This window comes from Orcinus orca, chromosome 14 (assembly GCF_937001465.1).
Source record: "Orcinus orca chromosome 14, mOrcOrc1.1, whole genome shotgun sequence".
In the NCBI taxonomy this organism is placed as follows: domain Eukaryota; kingdom Metazoa; phylum Chordata; class Mammalia; order Artiodactyla; family Delphinidae; genus Orcinus; species Orcinus orca.
Genome location: NC_064572.1, coordinates 75,208,417 through 75,234,549, shown reverse-complemented (window position 1 = coordinate 75,234,549; position 26,133 = coordinate 75,208,417). Strand labels below are relative to the sequence as shown.

At 37.5% G+C, this 26,133-nt stretch overlaps 1 protein-coding gene across 2 annotated transcripts in view; it reads right to left on the bottom strand.

Moving 5' to 3' along the window:
- Window positions 1-4,494: 4,494 nt before the first annotated feature.
- FHIP2A (FHF complex subunit HOOK interacting protein 2A) overlaps window positions 4,495-26,133 on the bottom strand; it is a 36,117-nt gene continuing 14,478 nt past the window's right edge. Inside the window, exons 5-17 of one of the 2 annotated variants that reach the window (XM_004265809.3) lie at window positions 25,944-26,066; window positions 21,077-21,370; window positions 20,705-20,901; window positions 19,225-19,339; window positions 18,509-18,585; window positions 18,236-18,428; window positions 17,883-18,052; window positions 17,360-17,503; window positions 16,383-16,473; window positions 14,197-14,340; window positions 8,336-8,476; window positions 7,886-7,989; window positions 4,495-7,781 (exon numbers count right to left, since the gene is read on the bottom strand). In XM_004265809.3, the coding sequence (XP_004265857.2) occupies window positions 7,676-7,781; window positions 7,886-7,989; window positions 8,336-8,476; window positions 14,197-14,340; window positions 16,383-16,473; window positions 17,360-17,503; window positions 17,883-18,052; window positions 18,236-18,428; window positions 18,509-18,585; window positions 19,225-19,339; window positions 20,705-20,901; window positions 21,077-21,370; window positions 25,944-26,066 (1,899 nt within the window). In that variant the 3' untranslated portion in view covers window positions 4,495-7,675. The remainder of the gene's footprint in view (window positions 7,782-7,885; window positions 7,990-8,335; window positions 8,477-14,196; window positions 14,341-16,382; window positions 16,474-17,359; window positions 17,504-17,882; window positions 18,053-18,235; window positions 18,429-18,508; window positions 18,586-19,224; window positions 19,340-20,704; window positions 20,902-21,076; window positions 21,371-25,943; window positions 26,067-26,133) is intronic. The other variant, XM_049697039.1, reaches the window with a different exon arrangement.

The window sequence follows — 26,133 nt, the reverse complement described above, 5'->3', positions numbered from 1 at the left end:
CTGAGAAAACCATTATTCAAAAAGAGTCATGTACCAGAATGTTCACTGCAGCTCTATTTATAATAGCCAGGAGATGGAAGCAACCTAAGTGTCCATCATCGGATGAATGGATAAAGAAGATGTGGCACATATATACAATGGAATATTCCTCAGCCATAAAAAGAAACGAAATTGAGTTATTTGTAGTGAGGCGGATGGACCTAGAGTCTGTCATACAGAGTGAAGTAAGTCACAGAGAGAAAGACAAATACCGTATGCTAACACATATATATGGAATCTAAGAAAAAAAAATGTCATGAAGAACCTAGGGTAAGATGGGAATAAAGACGCAGACCTACTAGAGAATGGACTTGAGGACACGGGGAGGGGGAAGGGTAAACTGGGACAAAGTGAGAGAGTGGCATGGACATATATACACTACCAAACGTAAAATAGCTAGCTTGTGGGAAGCAGCCGCATAGCACAGGGAGATCAGCTCGGTTGTTTGTGACCACCTAGAGGGGTGGGATAGGGAGGGTGGGAGGGAGGGAGACGCAAGAGGGAAGATATATGGGAACATATGTATATGTATAACTGATTCACTTTGTTATAAAGCAGAAACTAACACACCATTGTAAAGCAATTATACTCCAATAAAGATGTAAAAAAAAAGAAAAAAGAAAAACTGTGCAAATTTTATTTGTGTCAAATTCCAAAGAAAAACACCTAGAAATTGCTATGCACATTTGCACTTACAGCTTTTCTTTTTAGGATGTGGTTTTGAACCAAGACTCCAATGAGTCATGTGCTCTTGCCGACAGTATTTTCAGGGAAAGGCTTTCCTCAAGCTGCATCACACTGACTCATTTTAAGGAAAATGCACCTCTTTGTAAAACAGAACCTACTGTCAAGGAGTCCAAGGTATACAGACTATTGGGATAATATTTATATCCTAAAAGTAGACGTTACCTTCCCGACTTCCATTTCTGTTGGAGCCCAAAAGCAATTCGACTTAAGAAAAAGATGTTCTATTCCTAATCATTTCTAAAACGGAACTGAAATAATGATCGCAGGACACCCAAATAATTGAAGCGGCCAACAAAGATTACAGAACCATAAAATGCTCTGTGACTTGCTACACTGTTGATAATAGCAACAGGATAAAGAGATTTAAGAAGGAAAGCATATTTTAAACATGGAAGAATAATGTTTAAGGAATGGCCAATTTGTTTCCCTCTAGAAATCTTGTACATGGTTCTCTTGGGAAGTCTGATCAATTAAAACCCTACGTGCTATTCTATTTATGAGTGGAATGAGGAATACATTTCTCGTGTTATTACATAAATGAATCTCATCTTCAGGGCTTTGAAATATAACTTTACCCAGACTATAGCGAATTTGGGTGCCATCTCATCTTTCCGCATAACAGTGAAATTGATTTTATGATTCCTTACTCATAAATTACAGGACTGAGGCAGTAACAGACTTGGAGATGCTTTTGCTTTGTCTCCTCGAGTCTCAGAGGCTGCGCATGCCACTTGCTCTTTTTTCTTCTTTTTTTTTTTTCCTGAGCCACAGATAGCTCCTCAAGCTTGCAATTCTGGATATAGTTCTCAACCGAAAAATGTGTTTTGAAAAAGACTGATCTGTTAGACCCAGAATGTGTTCTTGGCTTATTCAGATCTTCCAACCTGGATATCTCCCCTGAAAACTTTAGCACGTCATTGATATTAAATATTTTGTTAAGAATTAATAGAATGATCACCATGCAAATGAATGTATATAACATGGATACCATTATGAAACTAAGCTACAAAACTCAAAGGATGTCTTTTCTCCTCACCTTTGCAATGAGAGCAAATTAACCATGGTAGTATTTGAATTCCTGATGCTCCTACTGGGTCCTACAGTCGTGTCAGGATTTGGCTACTTAGTCAAGAGAATCAATACCTTAAGGCCCTTTATAAGAGGATCTCTGTTAATTCCTTCATATACTGATTAGTCTAACTAGAGGGAAGAGTAAGGTCATATAAAATTATAAGGCACGCTGCATTTCCTTTAATTCCTCAGACTCACTCCTGGGAGATCAGGTAATTCCTTGAGGTTACCTCAAGAAGGCTGAGGTTAGGAAGGGAAACAGAAGTCAGGTTTCCTCATCTTGTCTTGGCAGGTGTGACCCCCAGCCTGTCCACCTGTCTTCTAGCCTGACCCTTGCCTTCAATTTCAGGAACGGATCGAGTTATGAGAAACAGTGGAAGTTTACACATTCCATCTTCACACACATCCAGCATGTGGCTTCCAAATTCACCTTTTCTGTCTCCATCAGCCCATTTCGTTCTCTCTTAATTGGATACGCAGCGACCTGTGCCCCAATCCGGCAGAGAATAAAGAATGTGGTCAAAGGAGCATTGAGTTCAAGCCGGGAGAAAGGTTTGGTTCTACAGATTTACTAAACCAAATCTTACCCTAATGTTCCGATCATTTTTTTAAACCTTCTTAAATCTTTTGGTTTTAATATTTCAATTGACTTTTTGCCTTCTCTCTATATAATAGTTCTAGAAAGAGATCATTTAAATCAGAACAGCTAATTACTTCTCAGCAATTGAGAAAATGTGGGCCCAAAGGCACAATTATTTAGGCTGGTGCTTTATACCAATCTCAGAATGAAGAAGGTGAAAGGCAACAGTTAATCATGGTAAATATAACAGGATACAGAACAGTTGTCTATTTATCGCTGAGTTGACTTTATCATTACGACTTCTCAGAGTATCTGGCCTATCTGCACTCACAAGTAAGGATATAATTCAGTCAAGACTTGAGTCTTAGATTTTCTCTTTTGATGACCTGCAACACGACTTCCTCTCCCTGTGCTCTCACAATGCTTCGGCGCTGTCTCTCTAACAGTATTCCGGTGTGCAGCGTTCCTTATTTTTGTCAGCACACTGAACCGAGACTGTGACTTGGTGAGGGCAGAAAAGCTTCTTCTTATTTGTTTTCCTAGCATCTTAAAACTTGGTTCATAAGAAGTCCCAATATTTGTCGAGTAAACCAAATTATTGTTTTAGTTTGGTTTTAGATGACATGTTAGTATCCTATTTCTGATACATTTTTAGAAATGCCATTATAACACAAATAAAACCCCGAATGCACACAACAGTCAAACCGTAAGAGTATGTCAGACAGGCTTAGATGCAATCTTTCTAATGTGGGTAGTAGGGTGTAGATCAAGTAAATTTAAAAACCGGTCTCCTATGAGGCGAGGCCCATAGGTAATAACTTTCCTAACTGGCTTTAGACCAACTAAAACCTACTTCTTCCATGGAAACTTCAGCATCAAACAGTCACACAGTGTTTTTGCCTTGTTTTTGATAAAGAGGTACAGCTTTTACTTGAAAGACTTTAAAAAAATTTCAGCCTTAACAACTTTATTCTTTAAATTCCCTTGAGATAACTAGTTTTCTAGATGGAACAGTACAAAATTCTGAACCAGGTTTTTGGACTGGGGATCTGATTATGCATTCCTAAAATGCAGTTTTCTTTCGAAGGAGCTCAAGATAAGGAGGTAATTTTAACTCTTCAATGCCTAAACCTTACCTCCCTTGCATCCTTAAACCTGTTACCTTCTTTATTTCCTTCTAAAACTATTTTGAGGAACACTGGCTGAAAAGAATCATGGGTAGGAGGGATTAGTAACTAGATTTTTCTCTTTCTCGTTGTGCCATGCAGTACCTGTTTCTTTCAGTTTCCAACTAAGGGACTTTGGCAAATACTCAAGTGAATGGAATAAGCCTAGAGTCAGATTGTTTTAAATGTCAGTTAAACAGAGAAGTTTTTATGTGTTATAAATCTATAAAGAAATAATACTTAGGGCTTCCCTGGTTGTGCAGTGGTTGGGAATACGTCTGCCGATACAGGGGACATGGGTTCGAGCCCTGGTCCGGGAAGATCCCACATGCCGCAGAGCAACAAAGCCCGTGCACCACAACTACTGAGCCTGCACTCTAGAGCCCGTGAACCACAACTCCTGAAGCCCGCGTGCCTAGAGCCCGTGCTCCGCAACGAGAAGCCACCGCAATGAGAAGCCTACGCACCACAACGAAGAGTAGCCCCCGCTTGCCGCAACTAGAGAAAGCCCGCACACAGCAGCAAAGACCCAAATGCAGCCAAAAATAAATAAAATACATAAACTTATATAAAAAAAAAGAAATAATGCTTACAGTGAATTATATTTCTAAGACTTATATAACCATTCCTTCCTTTAGGGAAATGGTTATTGTGGTAGGGTGGAAAATATCAATACATGTAAGGCTCACCCAGAGGGATTTTTCAAGCTATACACTCCCCCTTCCACAAATATTCTGATATATTCCTTTTTGTTCTCTCTCTGGAATCAATGCTATAATGAACCACTGACTGCTGTGTGTCATATCCTTTTGTATGTTATGAATTATTATTTTAGATTTATCAGGGAATGAAATGTTTCCACTTACAATTCTACAAAAATACAAGACAACATTTTGTTTAAATTACGTTATTTATTTTTAGATCATCCCTCTTAGTCCTGCATGCATTGTTAGCACAAAAAGTTGAACTTGATCACAACCTCCTTTGAAGAGATATTAGGTACATAATCACCATCTGAAGAGTTTCTTCACAGATGGCCCGAGATTTCCAGGCCTTGGTAACACTGTCAGTAACCTATACAACGTACAATAGAAAAATTTACCAAATATCCTTTGTTTAATGTAAACAAGGCAGGAGGCAAAACAGAGTATTATAGTAACACTATTTTACAGGGCCCAGAAATATGATTATCTATCATGTTTCAACACAACAAGTGTCACAATGACATGCATATTTTCATTAATCGTACAACCCAAAATATAATTACCATATAAATTGTGATTTTAGCACTTCACTGTAACTTCTGTCAATACCTATAAACTTCATAATTAAATGGTAATTGTATATTAATGCAATAATTTATGGAAATATGTTACCATGAATTATGAAGTAATTCCATAATTTGTGCCCCGTAAAATTAAGTGTAATAATCTTTACACTAGCAACAGTGTAAGCAAGCTAAGGATTTTGGTCCTTACAGATATATACACATATATATACACACATGTACACACACAATAATGTACAATTAAACCAAAAAGCTATGAATCCACTCATAGCTTATATATTGCACAGATACATTATGAGAACCTTACATAGTCAATGTGAGTACTACAATGATAATTGGCTGGCTAAGGACACATTTTGAGTTCTATCACGTAAAGAATGTGGCTCATTACTAAAAAAAAATAAACCCAAAGACTATACTGTTAGAAAGTTAAAAAAAAAGAATGTGCATGCCCATTTACACCAATGTGAAGCAAGGCTAAAATTCAGTTTGGAATTTTTCATGGCAATCGATTGCTAGGGTGGTACTGCCCACTCAACACAGTGCACATCAGTCACTGTTTTGCAAATACTGAGGAACAGAAATAGCTTCTGAAAGACAGTACACAAATGGCTAGTCATGGAGGACAATGTTTCACCAACAAATCCAACTCACTGTGAGAACTTGTGCTGGCTCTAGGTCTGAACTAAATACGAAGAAGAAAGGAAGGAAAGACAGTAGCAAACTTAGAAGAGAAACAAATTATATCTTAAGCTTTAGCTGATTACAAATCAAAGTCATTACAATAACTTAGGAAAATAATTATCTTTTAAGAAGCAGCATACACACACACAAATATGAATTAAAGCTTCTCTGAGCTTGGTTTCATGGATTAGCCAAAAGGTCCTACGGTGAAAGCAAGAATAAAATCGTATTTGGTTTGAGAGGTAACATCATTGCCATTACACCTATCGAATGCTGCAAAAACATTAAGAAATATCTAATCTCTTAATGGTCTATTTTAAGTACACCTCCATCAAAGTAGACTACAACTACATCTAAAAATGAAGATGCTGCAGCATTCCTTCATCAATAAATACAGCAAACAGAATAATGCTTTCCTATCGTTAAAAATCATTTAAAGAAAATCATGCACAAAGTAACTATCTCCCACCTGTTTTTTCATTGTTTCGCTCAATAAATTTCCTAGAGTGAGCTAACAGAGATTTGCATTAAATTAGAAATTTAGTTTTTTTGTTGTTGTTTTAACAGTGGTAAGCATTCTAGAGCCAAGAATATTCATAATTTTCAACATTTTGTTGTTAATAAATAGCAAAAACTAACTATAAAATAAATCAGAAAACGAATACAACAAAATTAGCAGTAGGTGTAAAATATGCTTCCATACACACGCTACACGATGTATAGATACAAACATGCTACACAAAACAACTTCTTAGAACGGGCAGCTACAGTTCCTTTCAGGCTGGCAGGTTTGCCTAGTCTGCTCCCCCGAATATCAGTAAATGAAAAGGTAAAGAGGAAAGTGCTGCTGCTTACCATTCCAACTGAAAAAATAAAACAAAAACCCAAGGAAGCTTAAAAGCAATATTTGAGTGATAAGTATCACTTAAAGGAAGAAGAGAAAGTGGATTAGCAAATGCCATGTTGTAAATCAAGTACCAGCATGCGGTGCACAGTGCAGCTCTGCCAGCTACCCACATCACACGCTCCTACACACGCACCCATCCACACATAGACCAATTTACCCAAGTCCTTTCATATGTAAACAGGTCAGACTTGCTGGTTTGTTTTAAAATCTCTTCAGAATGATTTAAAACAAAAGACTGAACAAAATGGAAAAAAAAAAATGTAAACATTCAGGGGGCCATTGGCATTTTGATTGCTGCCACCTACACGCTACCATGCATTTCAATAAGAAAATCAAATGATAAAGCAATTTTCAGAGAGGGAGGGAGAGAGAGAAAAAAAAGGGTCTCAACCCAATACATGTTAATTAGCTTAAAAAATACTATTTTAGTAAACACTACCAACAGTGGGCACATATTCAACATTGTTGCAAAAATGACAAAGTTTAAATAAACTGGGACCCATACATGAAAATCAATCACTAACGAGGCTATGTGCACAAGAGAGTAAAAGAAGGTTTCTTTAAAAAATATATATTATATTAATCAAGAATTTCATTATCATATTAAATTGTTTTTCTTAGAAAAGCTGAAGAAAGTTAATGGTGCTCTACACATTTTTATCTTCTATTATTAATTCATTTGATGGTTCCTAAATTGTATTTTTTTCTCACTTACAGTTTTTTTCAATATTTTGTTTGATAAGAATTGACCTTAAAAAGTTATAAAATTAGGTGTTTTTTTTTTCTGCTACTTATTAATCCAAAAGAATATAAGCATTTGAGTCCCAGAGAATGTCAAAATGCCTTGCTACCTAAAAGGATGTTAAATTAACAGAAATATCATCAAAGTCATGACATCAGAAATTTTGCAGCTTTTCACACAGGCATTAGAAATGCTTATTTCCTGAAGTTCCTTTGATTGTATCCTGGACTCAAGGATGTGCAACTTTATATCTAGAACCATTACGATAAAGTCAACATCACACAACATTGCACTGAGTGTCCACTCAGTGGGCTCTGAATGGTTCTGTCCAGTTTACAGCAATGCTTCATTTAAAAAGGCTTTTTATCCTCTTGTGGCTGGGTGGAACTGAGGCTTTTTTGATGAAATGCATACAACAGTTCTGTTCCCTTGGTTACTTGCAAGATGCCGTTTATGGTGTGGAGGCAGCATGGTATTTCACAAAGGCGATGGCCGCCAGCTCCTTACAGAACTCTTCCAGCACAATCACACCCTCCAGCAACGTGATGTGCTCGATACTGGGAAAGGAAAGCAGGCAATCAATCAATCGATGCAGGGTATTAGCAGATCATCAAGTTTTGGCAAAAGTTTTAGATAAACAACATGTAAAACGCTGACTTACATAGGGCCTTCAGGTTCCAGACCAAGTAATCGCTTTCTGACTAATAGAAGCTTGGGAGTAAAATCTTGAATACGCTGGATTCGAACCATGAGGTCTCCAACAACCTGTGTCACAGGGACAAAAGGAGCTCAGTCCCTAAACACCTCCATGGGGATTTTCAGGATAAAAAAATACTCCATTTCCTATTACTAAATGAAGACTGTCACTTTTCACTATTCACATAACAATCTTTGACAAAGGACTCATAGCTATACCTTAAAATACAGAAGTTATATATACCACTTAAAAGAATGAATCTTTATTCTCCACATTCTGTAGTAAGATAATTATTTCTAAACAGTAAATATGTAACATTTTTTATTATGTGACACTAATTACACACAATGATATTAAGATGTTAATTGGTCGGATTTATCAATCCTAGAGAACATAACAAAACTGGTAACTCACCCTGACGATTACAGAGAAGAGAGATCTACAGCCAGAAGCAAGGTTCACGTAAGGGTCCAAAAGGTACTCGTGTATGTGTGGATGAGGGAAGAGAGAAAGTCTAGATAGCACTGATGTTACTTGTAAATTGACATCATATGGCTACGGAGAGGGAAAAACCAAAAAGATATTTGACATTATGTATAATGTATATACCTGAGCACTTAATTTACCATTTCCATTTGTCTTCTTAAGAAAAAGGAAAATCTACCATCTCATTCCTCCTGCTACATGCTCTTCTACAATGAAAATATCTATAACTACATTAGCTCTAGCTCGCACCACCTTAGTCAAAGTGCATATATCACAATCCTAAAACTTAAAATAAAAGGTATGCACATAAACATACAGAATAAAATAAATGCATAACAAAGTCAGAATGTCTCTGTTTTATGCAGGTGGTTTTATGTAGTAAAATAGTTCAAGAGGTCATCAAAACTCACCAAAGAGTCATATGTAATATTAATTACAAACAATAGAAGACATTACATGTAAGACCAAAGATAGAAGGGAAGGTATTAAAATCTTTTATAGTGGTCTAGTTTTAGAAATGATAATCCTCGTCTCTTAAATTATTCAACTACTGCCAATTACCAAAAGCATGTATACAACAAAGTCATATACGTCACAGAACCCTGTCAACAGAATGGAAGTACTTGGGGGTGGAAATAACTACCATATGCCTCAAAAGTGAACGAGAAGATTCAAAATCATGATTACAGACAGGGATCACCTCCTTTACTGTGCAAGAGCATTAACTCTTCCAAAACAATGTCTGTGTACATCTGTGTATACTTTTTTGTATGTATCACAATTTTACTTGAATTCTGTTTTTTTAATATTTAATCTGTTTATTCTTCGTAGGAAGCAGCTTGGAGGTGCTTTACGGAGTATGTGTCAAAATCCAAGCAAAATGCATAATGTACAAAAAGAGTTGCTATTATTGTGCCTAGAACTTTCAACAGAAATCTCTCATCCCTTCCAGTTTTCTTCTTCTAAGCAGTCAAAGGCAACTGAGTGGCTGAAACAAAACCGACTTCAGTGAGAAGGTTGGAAAGAACCTAGGTGACTGGATGAGTGAGAAACAGATGCTGCAGCAGGAGCAAGGGAAAAGTGATTCAGGACCAAGTTGATACTGACAACAGAATCTGAATGTTTTACCCTCATTCACTGAGCAGCTTTTAAGCCCTTGATCATAATGAATACCAATCCAGAAGTGAATATTTGACATTTAAAGGACAGCAAATGCTTGAGCACGTGCCAGAAGATATCAAAGATACTGTTATTTGAACAAAAACTCAAGTCCTGTGCTAAGGTCCAATTTTAGTCTTTTTTGCTTACTACTAGATACATGAACACAGATTTTCTGAAAGAAGAAAAACTACCCCTAAGTCACTCTTATTCACAATCTAGCCTTAAGCAAGATAAATGAAAGGAGATACGATTCACATTAAATGTAGTCTGAGGGGCATCTTTTCCTACTTGATAATATTTGCAATAGAATAGCCTTCTCCAAGCCTCAGTTCAAAACAAACAATGAATTCACATTAAATTGTATTTTAGGCACAAAGGAAAACATTTAAAAAAATCTTTAAGAAGAATGCAATTGGTAAAATGTGGACAAAATCATTTAAAATACAACGTAAGTACAGTACTGTATGTGACTTCATTTCAGATGGTTCAGAGTTTTAGGTCACTGAATTCTGCCATTTACAGGTACTTAAATAAATTGAGAAAATTTGGCTTCAAACAACTATATATTGCCACTTAAACTCTGTATTTTCTCTATATGGTGTTTGTTAGTTTGGTTTTAAGCTTTTTTTGAACAAGAATCTATATCTTTGGTTGTTTAAGAAACTTAAGGCTGACTCAGATTATATTTTAAAAAATTTGTTTTAGAGCCTTTATTGAATTTGTTACAATACTGCTTCTGTTTTATGTTTTGTTTTTTTTGGCCCAGAGGCATGTGGGATCTTAGCTCCCCAATCAGGGATCAAACCAGCACCACCTGCGCTGCAAGGCAAAGTCTTAACCACTGGACAACCAGGGAAGTCCCAGGTTATATTTTAATGTTGTGAAAATGAAGATAAATTTCAGCTAGATAGAAACTGTTCCACCATACTCTGAACTGGTCTTTACTTCACTAGTCTCTTTCTCCTACTTTAAAGTAGTAACTTTAAAACAAGCTGGCCTTTTAGAGGGTTGTAAACAGCAACTGTTTGTATCTATTATTTTGAATCCCTCCCATTTGTACTTCATACAGTATTCACCTGAAATAAAAGTTAACCAGATTTTTCTGACACGTTAAAGTGCACTTGGCCCATTTTTGATTGAGCTCACCCTAAATACAAGATCTGAATTTTGGAACAATAAACTTTGACTTAAAAGCACACTGAGGGCTTTCCTGGTGGTCCAGTGATTAAGAATCCGCCTGCCAATGCAGGCGACATGGGTGCGAGCCCTGGTCCGGGAAGATCCCACATGCCGTGGAGCAACTAAGCCCGTGTGCCACAACTACTGAAGCCCACGTGCCTAGAGCCCGTGCTCCACTACAAGAGAAGCCACCGCAATGAGAAGCCTGAGCACCACAACGAAGACAACAGCAACTAGAGAAAAGTCCACGTGCAGCAACGAAGACCCAACGCAGCCAAAAATAAATAAAATTTAAAAAAAAGAAAAAGCATACTGATGTCGGACTTCCCTGGTGGCGCAGTCGTTAAGAACCCGCCTGCCAACGCAGGGGACACGGGTTCGAGCCCTGGTCCAGGAAGATCCCACATGCCACGGAGCAACTAAGCCCGTGCACCACAACTACTGAGGCTGTGCTCTAGAGCCCATGCGCCACAACTACTAAGCCTGTGTGCCTAGAGCCCATGCTCTGCAAAAAGAGGAGCCCCCGCTTGCCACAACTAGAGAAAGCCCACGCGCAGCAATGAAGACCCAATGCAGCCAAAAAAAAAAAAAGCATACGGATGTCACCTGCAAACTCAGTCACAACCCTTTTATTAAAGGCCAAGTACGTAGATGGTCAAAATAATAAGAAATAAGTCAAATTTTTAAAAATCTCAACAACTTGATAGTCTTGGAAATTTCTTATAACACCTGCATTTAACAAGATTTTATATTTTTTAAAGTATTTTAAATTGCTTTTTTTCAGATAATTCTTACAAGCAAATCAAGTAATATCAACTTCACTTTAACAATAAGAAAATGTGACAAACAGCTAAGTTTAGTTGCCCAAATTCAGATTTTTCACCGTCAGAACAGGGACAAGAACTTGGGCTTCCCTATATTCTCCCTGGTATTCTTTACATTCTGCTATGGATTTTCGTTTTTACTGTCTTTTTAAAATCACTAAGGTTAAAAACAATACTAAACACACTATATTTTTCAAAAATTAACATTGTGACAACACAATAGTATCATGAATACCTGATGTCATAACTTCTCAATTATACATGCAGAAATTAGCTACTTTATTAATTATCCATAGTAATGTTTAATCCCAGCCTGGATACCCTGATCCTATTAGGGGTATATATGTACTAAGAAAATACAAGCAAACATCACCTTCAGCAAAAACATTTAGAAAAGAAAGAAAATGAAATTAAACCAAGCACGCTAGGCACACCAGGACTCATGATTATCTTTGAGATCTGATTATAATGTCCTTATCCAAAAAGGCTTAGAAAATCAAGGGTTTTAAAGACAGAAGGTTTGAGGCTAGGCTCCACAGCTCACTAAGTCACGTGAACTGAAACTAAGGATTCCTCATTTATACAATAATACAAGGAACTGTCTTGCCTATCATTCAGGATTCTAGGAAGAATAAGTGAGACACTGTGTATGAATCGCTTCTGCCCTGTGAAGAGCTATCTGGTGAACGAAAAAGAACTGTAAGCATTTCGGGATATTCTGTCTCCGACAGAATCCTTTTGTGTCAGCACTCTACAGGCTGAAGGGAAAAATGCTCAAGTGTGATGAGGATTCAGAGAGGATCTTTCCACTCAATTCAGAAACTACTTTTTAGGACTTCCCTGGTGGCGCAGTGGTTGAGAGTCCGCCTGCCGATGCAGGGGACACAGGTCCGTGCCCCGGTCCGGGAGGATCCCACATGCCGCGGAGCGGCTGGGCCCGTGGGCCGTGGCCGCTGGGCCTGCGCGTCCAGAGCCTGTGCTCCGCGGCGGGAGAGGCCGCAGCAGTGACAAGCCCGCGTACCGCAAGAAAAAAAAAGAAACTACTTTTTAAAATTTAGATTCCTTGTTAGTGCTTTCGGTCAAAATTTCTAAAGATTACTGACTTAATACTGATTGTTAATGTCTCTTCTGTGTTAATCAGATCCAAACTATGCCAAGAGAACCAGCACAAAAACACAACATACTGATGAGCCCCATTACCTGGGAGGTTTACACAGCCGTGATGTATTACAGCATAATACATTCAGTACCTGGATTTAAATACTTTGGTTGTTAAGTATTAAAAACCAACCAACAAATCAGCAAACAATGAAACACTAGAAATTCAGCACATGTTGTTAGGAGGTTAAAAGAAAAAAAGGACTTTACTCTGTGTCTTTATTGATTACTATCAGAAACAGTGCTGACTGAAGTCCAACCCAGTGAAACACTTCTTATCATTTCTTTATTTGGCTTTCTGGTTATTGAAGGCAGCCTGCTTGTGGAGTAAATTTCGTTTATAACTCCCTACAGTCACATAAATATTTAACTAAAATGCTAAAATGAACAAGTACTTTAATATACAGTTTTAAATTAATTCTAAATTGGCTAACTCAGTTTCCATGTTGAGGCAAGTTTAATGCCAGATTGTTTTATTTCAAGTGTCCATCCCAGTGCATAAAACATTTCAAAACTCTATCGTCACTTTGTATGTCAAGGAGAGACGGAGAGAGGGATTCTAGTGATATAATCCCAAATTCAGTTCTCCTGACAATCAATGGAGACAGAGCAACATACCGGCCAATGGTGATTTTTATTTACCTTGGAATAAGTAAATTAACCTTTTTTAAATTGCATCTCCCCATTTGAAAATGAGTATATTCACAAGTTCTTTGTCTGAAGAAGCAGGTTCCTCTGATACTGTTCCATAATTTTAGTGAGACCAGAGCTCTCCAGATTCGATTTGAAATGACATTTAAGGTCTTCTGAATTAAACCTAACAAGTTTCACTCTACCTGTATCTGTACTAACTGTACTAACTAAAAGGCTTTCTAAGAAAGCACTCTAGGCACTGCCGAAAGGCGTTAAGGTTATTAAGACAATGACCTACAATGAGAAGTAAACATACAACTCTGTAACAGCTGTCAGGCCAAATAAAAGTTTTAACATAATGAATGCATCAGAAACCCACCAGCTGTTGGCAATCTAGCTTTACGAAAAAGTCATCTAGTGGAAAAAGAAAACAAACTACTTGACTGAAGATGTAAACTAAGATGTGAGTAGAATTCATGGTGAATGGTAACAAAATAATATGGAAATTAATATTTTAAAACTTATTACTAGGCTTCCCTAGTGGCACAGTGGTTGAGAATCTGCCTGCCAATGCAGGGGACACGGGTTCAAGCCCTGGTCTGGGAAGATCCCACATGCCGCGGAGCAACTAGGCCCGTGAGCCACAACTACTGAGCCTGCGTGTCTGGAGCCTGTGCTCCGCAACAAGAGAGGCCGCGACAGTGAGAGGCCCGTGCACCGCGATGAAGAGTGGCCCCCGCTTGCCGCAACTAGAGAAAGCCCTCGCACAGAAACGAAGACCAAACACAGCCAAAAATAAATAAATTTTAAAACAAACAAAAAAAAACTTATTACCTGATCAAGAATTCTTCCCATTCTGTCAAATAAAACTTTCAAAAAATGACCTTCAAAGAAAGCTGCTTCTAAATTGCACTTTTCCAATGTTTTTGGAGACCCAGGCCACTCCCATCTTAAGCAGATAGCACAGTAATCCCGGAACTAGGGAGAAATATTTGGATCATTAAAGAAGAACTGAACAAAAACAAATGGAGATTAAATAGAAATAATTTTCCCAAATAGGCATAGAAATCCGCTTAAATGCTAAGTGTCTGCTAGTGTGAGGTGCCGTGGAAGAGGGGAAAAGGATGACTCGGATAACACACTGACTGGAGAGAGGCACAAGGTCAGGTCACAACCACCAGTCCCAGCACCTTGATGCGAAAGCAGGCAGATTTTAACTTTACCAAAGTACCCACTTCACTGCTGAGCTTATGCTCTTTCCTTTAGAGGAGTTCAAACTTTTACTTATTCTTGTCACAGATTTAGCGAGTATTTAAAAAGCAAAGCAAGTCTTAGCCACATTTTCAAATCTATTCTAAAATATATATCATATATAAAATAGGTGAACAGATACACAGCACCTGAGAAGGCAAACTTGACTTTGCTACGATGTGTTTAACCCAGGCACGTTGCCATGACTGCCAGGAGGAAACAGGGCTGCTCTAAGTGTGGTCCGAAAACTGTTCCCTACCACTGCTCTTGAGACGAGTACAAAAACTAAGAGCAAGTTTAGAAACTTCTCTTGCAATTTCACTGAGTAAATTTTACATCTGTTCAATCTATAAAATAATCAGGGCTTGTATTTTGTGTTTTTTCTTTTCATTTTTTTATGTTTTACAAAAGCATTGGTCAGTAACAGATTGGAAATAAGTGGAAACTGGTCCTCACTACACAGTTTATCAGCAGGATACACAATATGGATTTTTATAAGCACAAGAATATCTCTTATAATAAAAAGAAAAATTTAAAGTCTTCCCTGACATGTAAGTTACTTGAATTTAAACAAAAGAAATTTAGAGCATAGTTTTCTTCCATATTTTCTCCCTTTTCAGATTTTCCTTATTCAATAAAGCAAAATTACCTTATCATCTCTAGTTTACAAATTAACTGAGATTAAAACATATTCTTACACAAAGCACTAACTTCAACTTTTAAAAGAAAAACATATTAAAAATGATTAAAAAACAAACTTCTTCAATATTTTGTGAGTTTTAAACTATTTGTCTTTCAATAGAAAATTTTCTTTATAAAACCACACCCCAATATTTAATAAAGCATTTTTATATTAACACTTCCGAAATTCTGAGCTAGAAAGTAATAGTGTAAATTTTTTCTATTCTTTTTGTGTCTTGTCAAATATTTCTGAAACAATCATAACTGTAATCAGAATATGGAAATGAAACATTACAGAAAGAATCAAAGCAGTTTAAAAATCCAATCAGTACTACTGAGGTTGGTACTACTTTTATTGCCTCTATTTTATTGTTACATGAATGTATTTGCATTACTCTAGTTATTCACATAGTAATGTGGACTTGAATTCAGGCTTAAAGCATCATGAATTAACGATAAGCGCATGCAAGTTAATTATCAATAAGAGCACACTTCAACCCAAAGGATTTAAATGAAAATTAAATGTATATTTTTCTGACTTGAGACATTTCAAAATTTGGAATTTGGTAAAAATGTAAAATGCTACAGAGGGGAAAGATGACTGAGAGAAGGCCATTTAATTTAATAACTAAGAGGAGACCTTTGAGAAAGTACTTTCAGTGAGGTGGAAAGCTGGGATGCAGGGGATGAAGAGCCAGCACTTGTGAATTACTGATGAGTATGAACAGTGAAGAGGAAAGGGTATAGCCTGTGGGCTGGGGGCCATGGTGGGCGATGGGTAGAATTATTTAAAAATCATGTTTTAGATTAGCAGGGGGAAGGATGTGGGGGACATATAATTTCAAGGGCAGGAAGAAAGGGAAGAAAAGGAGTGGGGTGGTGGGGAAGGGACCATAAAGAAATCTTGAGATAGAGACACACAGTTAATGAAATGCGAAGTCAGGTCACTGGCAAAAAGTTCAAGTGGTGAGAGTGGAGTTCAGGTCTTGCAGAGAAAGGGAAACCTTTGGAGAAACGACTGTGGGCAATGTGACAATGTGTGTGCATTCCTATTAGACTGCATGTCAAAAACTAGTTACTTCTCTTACCTGCCTATGAGCATCTCGGAGGTAGGTGTCATATCCAGTGCCCTCAACATGGTAGGATGATTTTGCTTCATCCGGTACCAGACAGAGGAAACTTAAATGAAAAAATGCCATAATCAATAATACGAATACTCTCACAATTCAACATCTCTATATGTGTTAAAATACCTAGGAATATCTTCAGTTTAGCCAAGTATTAATGCAAATGGAAACTTGAAAAGTAAAATTGTATATTCGTAAGTACTTAATCTTGAATCAGCACTACAATGCACTGATTAAATACTCTGTCATTATTTTAAAGGTTTTATCTAAAAATTACTCATTCCACTAAAAGTAGAATCAAGCACAAGAAGACTCGACTCCTTTTACATTACAGGACAATGATCGATTGCCGTGAAATTTGTTAGTCTCAGGAACCTGGCTTTTAAGTAACTGAACCTTCGATTTTCATGCACCCTGAACCGTGCATCTTACACCACATGCAGTCTTCTCTAAAGTCACCTCCCAGCACCAGGCATATCAGCGACAGGATTGTAAAGGAAGGAAAGGAAGAAAATTGCCGGGAAAGGGCACTTAAAAAGAAACAACAACATAAAAACGCTAAAAAAGAAAAAAAAAAAAAGGAATAGCCCTCGGCTTAACACATGTGAGTACACGGCTGATAAGTTCAATCTGCCAAACTGGAAATTCTCAGTGCTGTTCCAACTGGGAATTACTTAAAATATTTTACATTAAAAGTAAGTAGAGGACCTTGAAGATTTATTTAACCACTACTACCCAGGAGCTTTTCTCTTTTGTATGGATCGTTGCCCCTAGGCCGTCACTAGCTACATAAGCATTTCAAAAAGCTGACATTAAAGATTTTAAAGAAGGGAAGACTGAATTCATAACATATCTCTATAATGATCAAGGAGCAGAGCTATTACATTGTTATAAAAATAAGTAAAAGAGATGTAAGTCAAATTAATATAGCAACTCACCTATTTACAATTTTATGGACTTCAGTTTTCCCATCATTTTTGGGGTGGTCTGGAGAAGCAGGAGGTGAAGAACTAAGCCACTCTTGGTTTGACAAAGTGTTATCTGGTGAAATGTCAGTAAACAAAGGATCTTCTTCCAGATCTCTAAGTTTAATTTAACGATGTATAAAAAAAAATTTTATTATAGTTTCTAAACCAAAAGATTCTCTGCTATGTTCTTAGAAAACATTACATGATTTTGCTAATACAAGAATTAAGGAATGAATGTATTTACATTTCTTCGAGAAATTAACATTTTATACTAACATCAAACTCAAGGCTATATGATTTTGTTAGGTTTAATGACTATATACTGACACTTGTAATTTAAAGGGACAATAAAATCAGGACATCTAAATTTTATTTTTAAAAAACTTTTAAACTGTTAGAGGTATTTTTTTTAAGAATAAGGAAGGGAAATAAGAGGGGAGAAAATTATGATTCTATATGAAATGCTAAACTCACAGAGTTGGATGAAACTTACACTGCTCCTGCTATTAACCCATTCTCCACTACATCTTTATCTTCTGGGCACACAGGTTTATATTCTGTATAGTTTCTTTCTTCAAGATTTCTTAGGACCAAGTTGTAAAGAATGTGCTCACTGGGTTTTTGCAAAAGATGTTCAAACATTCTTAATGTCATTATGCTTATCTGAAACCCAAAATGATAAAGGGTAACTGAAAAATAGTTTAAACAAACTATTCTTCTTCACGCTTGCGATTTTCAAAATAAAAAGCCACATAAAAAAAGAGGCTATATTCAAAACATCACAAGTACATCAAAGTCAGTATGTCAAAGAATCTAAGTCCAATTCTAAATCCTTACATAGCTTACCTCATCAGATATGTGATCACAATGTTCAATTAACCTATGTCTTAAAGGATGTCTGCTGATTTCTGCCAGAGTTTCTGGTTCCCTCTGTTCTCCAAGGATGAAAAACACCATTTCTTGAAGCAAAATGTCAGAGGTTACTTGCCGAACAATGCGATGAAGCAGAGCAGTTGATGTCAGAATACCCATCTCAGAACTGGCAAAACAAACAAGTAATTAGTGGGCAAAAATAACATGAACACAGTGATTTTTTTTTTAAGTAAAGAGGCCACTCACGTTTGCATTAATTGAGGTTCCATAACACCAATAAAAAATCTTTCATGAACAGCTTTGGCAAGAGCAACAGCAGCAGTCTAGAACATAGTATAAGTATCATTATCTTTTTTTAAAATGGGAAAGAGATTAATTTATAACATCAGTTAAGCCAGTTTGCACTCTCCATCTGAATTAATGTGAAAAAAAAAACTTGCCTACTGACCATCTTGTTGATGGCATATAAACCTAGATTAGACATTAGCTATTGGGTCCTTTACATGTTATCTAAATTTCCAAGAACAAAGACAAACAGGATAAAAATATTATCCCAGTCACTTATTGTATTAACATCTCCCCAAAGAGGAGAAATGGAGGGAGGCCAATGTTACCTTGTGAAGGGTTATGCTATAATACTTAAAGAAACATATGGGCAGAACTTGAACTTCGATTTATTTCAGAGCTGTAATACACACACACACACACACACACACACACACACACACACGCACGCACGCACACACAGACGTATATATACACTTTTGGGGGGTTTATTTCATTTTATTTATTTAACTGTGCTATCCTAAGACAATTAAGATAATACTTAGGGATATAAACTACTAACTGTGCTATCCTAAGACAATTAAGACGTATTCAAAAATATAAATTGAGGATTCAAATTTTACTTAGTTGATATTTACAGTTTTAAGTTATCAGTAAAAAACAACAAATATTCAAACCTTTTGTGCTTCCTTTATGAGTTGATCACAATAATCAAACCAGGAGAGAAATGAAATTAAGGCTCGTTTTCCTGGAAATGCGGAAGCATCTTCTTTATGACTATATGAGTCCAAGCTACAGGACACAGAAGAAGTTTGAAGTCCAAAGTTATCCGAAAGCATTAATCCAGTTCAGTACAAAAGGGGAGATGAAGGCGTGTGAATGAACACACAGTATATGATACATTTACACAGGCGACGCTGGATGTCAATCAGAAGAGGGTTTTATAAATAAAAGCCACAGATAAGAGAAAACCTTTTAAATGAAAGTTGTGAATAATTTTCACTCATTAAGTGGAGAGAGACTGAAGCAGAATGGAGCTGCAGCAGAAAAACCATTGAGATAGGTCCTCATATTTCCACCATAAATTTGACCAAGTAACAGAAATGAAAAGTCGGAGGTTCTCAGCCACTAGGATGGAAGGAAAGAAACATAAAGAAGGGACTGCAAGAAGAAATAAATGGTTTGCTTCTCTTCCTGCCTTAAAGTACCACCCAGTAGTACAGTTAACACGTGAGTCTGGCAGATGTTAACAGAATACAGGGTGGAAAAAAACAAGTAAGAACAAAAGCACGGTTAAAAATGCACAGAGAAACAGTAACAGGTTATTATGTCAAAATGTTAGACTGCTTACAGGTGGTGGGATTATGGGTAATTTTATTTATGCTGCTTTACAGTTTTTAATAACTTATAAATGTTCCTCAATAACCATATTTTCATATGAGAATCAAGGGGGGAGCCCTAAAAGCTGGGGGGAAGGGGTGAAACAAAGAGGTAGGAGGCAAGGTTCCACACAGGCAGGCCATGAACTATGAGACTGCCCCAGGGGCAGTGGAGCTGATTTATAAAAGAGAAGATTCCTTCTCTCAGGGTTTTTTGTTTTCTAAAAAATATAGTCAGATGGGCTTCCCTGGTGGCGCAGTGGTTGAGAGTCCGCCTGCCGATGCAGGGGACACGGGTTCGTGCCCCGGTCCGGGAGGATCCCACATGCCGCGGAGCGGCTGGGCCCGTGAGCCATGGCCGCTGAGCCTGCACATCCGGAGCCTGTGCTCCACAACGGGAAAGGCCACAGCAGTGAGAGGTCCGCGTACCGCCAAAAAAAAAAAAAAAAAAAAAATATATATATATATATATATATATATATATATATATATAGTCAGATAAAGTTACTGATCTTAACACAGTTAAGGTTGTAATTGATCACTATTAACAGACAGAGGGAAAATAGCTTAACTATGTAACAGATGGACTGTTCCCATGCCAATTCATTCCTGATAACAAATTTTAAAACAAGCCTCAAAACACAATCTTGTTTAATGTTCACTAGCAATGCTGTATTTTTCAAAACTAAAGATTTCTATCATTGCAAAATGGAAATGGATTTAAAAGCGTAGGTTTAAGAAGTCACTTTTATGGGAAAACAGAAATAGCAGCTCTTACCCCCAGTTAATTGCTTCCACTGTTTCAATATCTAAGGGGTCCACTGACTGAGGTAGGGCCTTGTACAGGGAGGCCAGCCTGTCTGTGAGCAGTTCGCACAAGCAGGTGCTCTGCGTGAGGCACTTGACGGCCGCTGGCTCTGGCAAACTCACTAACAGCATCAAGCCCTCGCAGGCTTTCACAGCTATTCGGCCATCCTGAGGGGAAAGACACATACCTCTTCAATGCGTGAATTAGACATACATCAGTTTGTTTGGAAAAATTCAACTTAAACGGATTTCAAGTTTTACACCAAAATGAAAATAGAATTTTTTCTCTATGCAAATAACTGAGATTATGTTAGAGGGAAAGAAAGTAAAGCAGATGACTCACAGGACTTCTAGTAAGATTTAACAAAGAATTCACTAAGTTGTAATCCTGGTTTGGACGAACAACTGTGGCCTCTGGCAGTGCAGCGATGCTGAGGTTGTCCAAGCCTGTGGACAGATCATCCATCTGAGCGTGAGGCTCGTCTTCTAACTCCGTGTGCTCCATTCCAGAAGCACCAGACGGTTCCTCTGGCCGACAGGACTGTCCTGTATCTGTTGACAAGGAATCTTGACCTTTTAATACATCTTCTGAAGTTGCGTTTGGTGCTCCTTTAGAAGCCAGTGATTTAAACTTGTTCTGAAAAGGAACACATGTTTTGTAAGATTCATGTCAAAAGCCTCATGTAACAGAAAACATATTTTAATGAGTTTTTCTATAATTAACGTTCAATACCTAGCCACTGTAGCAATGGATACGTGTTGTGACAAATGAAAATACCCAGACTTAAACAAACTGTGTTTTAGATATTTTAAAATTACACAGGTGTTTCAGACGTAGACAATGGACTTGAGGACGTGGGGAGGGGGAAGGGGAGGCCGGGACGAAGTGAGAGAGTGGCATGGACATATACACATTACCAAACGTAAAATAGATAGCTAGTGGGAAGCAGCCTCATAGCACAGGGAGATCAGCTCGGTGCTTTGTGACCACCTAGAGGGGTGGGATAGGGAGGGTGGGAGGGAGGGAGACGCAAGAGGGAGGGGCTACGGGGATATATGTATATGTATAGCTGATTCACTTTGCTGTACAGCAGAAACTAACACACCAGTGTAAAGCAATTATACCCCAATAAAGATGTTAAAAAAAAAATTACATAGGCGTTTCTGATACTCTTCAGAACACGATCTACAAACTGTTTTACACCGACGATAAGCAACTGTTTTACACCGACTATAAACAATGAACAATATGAGCGATAACTATTTGACTACTACTGAAAACAACGGATGTTAGTGAGGAAAAAAAAGATTCAAGAAGTTTCAATTGCAGTTAACTGTTTTCTAATCACTGGGCTACTAAAAATACATTGCCCCAATGTTGACTCTTCTAAAACCAGTTTTTTAAGATGATTTTTCTGTTTTTTCCTTATACTTCTGCTCTGTAAATATAAATCAACACTCTGAGGGCATTCTTACTCGTGTTTTTGAGGATAAAACTAAGATTTGCTTGAAATATTGTGACCCTTCCCCCCACCACATACACCCAAACACAAAAAGAATCTAAACTGAAGCAAATCCTTAGTTTCCAGGTAAAAGTATCTTGCTTTGCATTTAAACATAAGAGCAAAAGTCAAATCACTCACACAAGTTAGAATTCATCATAAACCCGCTTCTCTGCAGGGCCTATCAGAGTGTTGCACCCATCACAGAAGTGCATTAAATGCTGAATGAACTCAAAGTTCTACTTCCAAAGTTATATGACAGTTATTATAAATCACTTTTATTACTATTAAAAGTAGAGTTTAGACCAATCTTGAGAAATTGAGCTCAGAGCACATATATTAAAAGGAAACAATGCTGAGGAACTCCGTGAATATCCCAAACAACTTCCGTATTTCCTATAGAGTCAATTGCATATCACAGTCTTTATGAATGTAAAATATTTTATTCCGTCTAAAATGTTAATACTATTGTTGGGAGTGGCATCTGGGATAAGAATGGCAAGAGGAAGAATAACCCTAGAACGGCACTCACTCCCTAGCGTTCCTCAAAGTGTGACTCAGGACTGTCGGCCTTGTGGTCTTCTGTGGGGCCTGATAAAAATGCAGATTCCTGGGTCTCACCTAGACCTGCAGAATGAGAATATCTGGAGGTGGAACCTCCAAGGAATCTGCATTTTGAAGAAGCTCTGCAAGCAAGTACAAACTCTTCATCCTGCCGTTCAAAGCCTCTGACGCTTCCAACCTATCTGTCTAGGCCCTTTTCTTACCACATGGCCTAATTAAACTATGTGAACACACCACAAACTTTCATATCTTCACTCCTTTACTTATGCTCACCCCTTCCTATCTAAACAACTGTCAAGGCTCATTTCAAAGACAACCTCTTCCATGCCGCCTTTCCTAATGACCAGGGCCGATGTAATCTCTTCATCCTATGAACATTTAGGGGGCATTAGGGGGTATCTTTCTTATGATACTCACCTTACTCTACCTTAGATTACAGTATCTGAACATTAGTCTTACCCTCATCACCAGACTACAAACTCCTTTAGGGCAAAAATGTTTCTAACTTATCTACTATCTGCACTTAATTCACAGCAAATGTATCTATTAGCTGATATAAATGAACAGAGAGATTAGATTTCAGGGGATACATGCTCAAGAACTGCAAAGTACTTCTATTACTATCTTACCAGTACTATTACTATTACTTACCAGTAATAAAGCTGCATTTCCCTAAAGATTCATTCATTCAATAAGAGTTAATTAAAGTTACTATGCATTGTGCTAGATACCAGAGAAGCTGTGGGGACCTAAAGATTAATGAGATAGAGTCCCTGTCCTCAAGGAGCTTACTGACCAGGAAGAAAAAATAAAATGCATATAAATAACTCTAATGCTAGTTAGAGTTATTAGTTATTACAATAACTAATACAGTTATTGTAATAACTGACATTAAAAGCGTATAAGTAGTCCGATCAGTTCAGAAAATGGAGATACCTGCCACCTCATGCTTTGGAGAAGTATGTGCTATAAACATGCTGCATTACAGCAGTCATGACACTATCAGAAAGGTGTTCTTGGTATTGAGGTCTAAATGTAAATGTTCCTCTGAAAGCAGGCAGGCATACATATGCTTGCAAATTTTCTCTGCTTCTGATCTATGGCTGTGTACTTCTGAAACAAGTTTCGGAGATTCTGAGAAAAACTCCTTAAAGCTTAAGCTTGGAAAAAAATCTAGTGCATCTAAAGTAACTTAGGTATCAGGACTTCCTTGGTGGCTCAGTGGTTAAGAATCCGCCTGCCAATGCGGGGGACACGGGTTGGAGCCCTGGTCCGGGAGGATCCCACATGCCGCAGGAGCAACTAAGCCTGTGCACCGCAACCATTGAGCCTGCACTCTAGAGCCCGCGTGCCATAACTACTGACACCCACATGCCTAGAGCCTGTGCTCCGCAACAAGAGAAGCCACCGCGATGAGAAGCCCGCGTACCACAACGAAGAGTAGCCCCCGCTTGCCACAACTAGAGAAAGACCGCACGCAGTGATGAAGACCCAATGCAGCCAAAATATAATAAATGAAAATTTATAAATAAATAAAGTAACTTAGGTATCTAAGAAAACTTTAGTAAAAAACTTTGAGAAGAAAAATCTCACACTTAGCCAAATCAAGATATTTGATACATTTATATCATAAAGCTATTCCAGCCATGTTGAAGCAAACTTTCAAAATATGATGCATACCATGAAAATCAGGCATTCAGAGTCCTTAACACTAACCTAGAAATTTAAATTTATGCAATTTTGCAGCTTCATTGCCTACCTACCTCCAATAAGAATGCAGAATAAGATCCTGAATTACTTATTAAATAAAGTGAATTAAAAATGAGCCCATCTATTAAACGGCTAAAAGTTTTAAAAACAAAACAAAAAAACTTGACAACACCCACTCTGACAAGAACATGGAACAACAGAACTCTCATACAGTGTCCATGGGATGCAAAATGAAAAACCCACTTGGGACGAGTTTTGCAAATATACACTTACTACATGATATGGAAATCCTACTCTGAGGTATTTACTCAAGTGAAATGAAAATCTAAATCCATACAAAAATCTGTGAATGTTTACAGTGGCCTCAACCATAATTGCCCCAAACTGGAAACAACCCATAAGTCCTTCAACTGGTGAATGGATAAACAACTGTGGTACATCCATACAGTGGAATACTACTCAGCAGTGTAAAGGACCAAACTCATGGATGACTCTCAAATGCATTATATGAAGTAAAAAAAGCCAGACTCAAAAGGCTGATTATATTTTTATGACTTTCTGGAACAGAGAAAACTTGGGACAGAAAACAGATCAATGACTGCTTGGGGCAGAGGTGGAAACAGGATGACCAGGAAAGGACATATGGTAAGATGATGGAGATACTGCATATCTTGATTGTGTTGGTGGTTACACGACTGTGTTTGTCAAACTCATAGAATGGTGGATCAGAAAGACTGAATTGTACTCTAACTTATACCTCAATCTGAAAAAACAAAAAAAAGAAGAAAAAACTTTTTTTAAACTAAAAAAACACATTTTTTCTAATATATTCCTAAATGACTTCACTGCTGAAAAAAATTAAATGAAAGCAGGAAATACATAAAAGTTATTTTCTAATTTAAAACTGGAAATAAAATCTAAATGTCAATTGATTTACATAAACTATGATTCGGTGACTACAGCTATGAAAAGATAGTACAAGATAGTAGAGCAATTCCAACTGCTACACGAGGGTGGGGAGGTAACTCATGACGCTTCGCATCATGTCCAAATCTGCACACACCATCCTTACCCCAGGTCAAGTTACCCACACTCTGCACTTGAGCAAGCCTGGCTGAAAATATGATAGCTTATAAATTCCCGTGACTTCTCTCTCCCTGATTTGCCCTTCAAGCTGTACTAAGCCTTGGCTTTGTATTTGTCCAGCCCCTATACCGCCCCATACATCTGGCTCAATCACATTCTTTGAGAATCGTTTTTCTCAGGAGATTTCAGGTTAAAATAAGACAGTGCTCTTAAATGAAAATTCTGGGAAGTAAAACAAGCTATCTGATTCCAAAGAAGTAATTCCTTCTAATATTATTCACAGAATTCAATTCTCATGATAATTTTAATACACACATACTTTGAAGGTTGACAAGAAGGATACCATACCTCCAGAAAAAAATTAACCAAGTAGGGATCTTGTTTCAGCTTTGCACACACAATGCAGAGAAACTGAATTTCTTCATTTTCTGTTGGCGTTGCAAGGACTTCACCACACAGTCGAATTAATTTCTGTCAAAAAATTTAAAACAAATGTTTAAACTTAGGTTACTTTTCATAAACATGTAAACAGCCATTC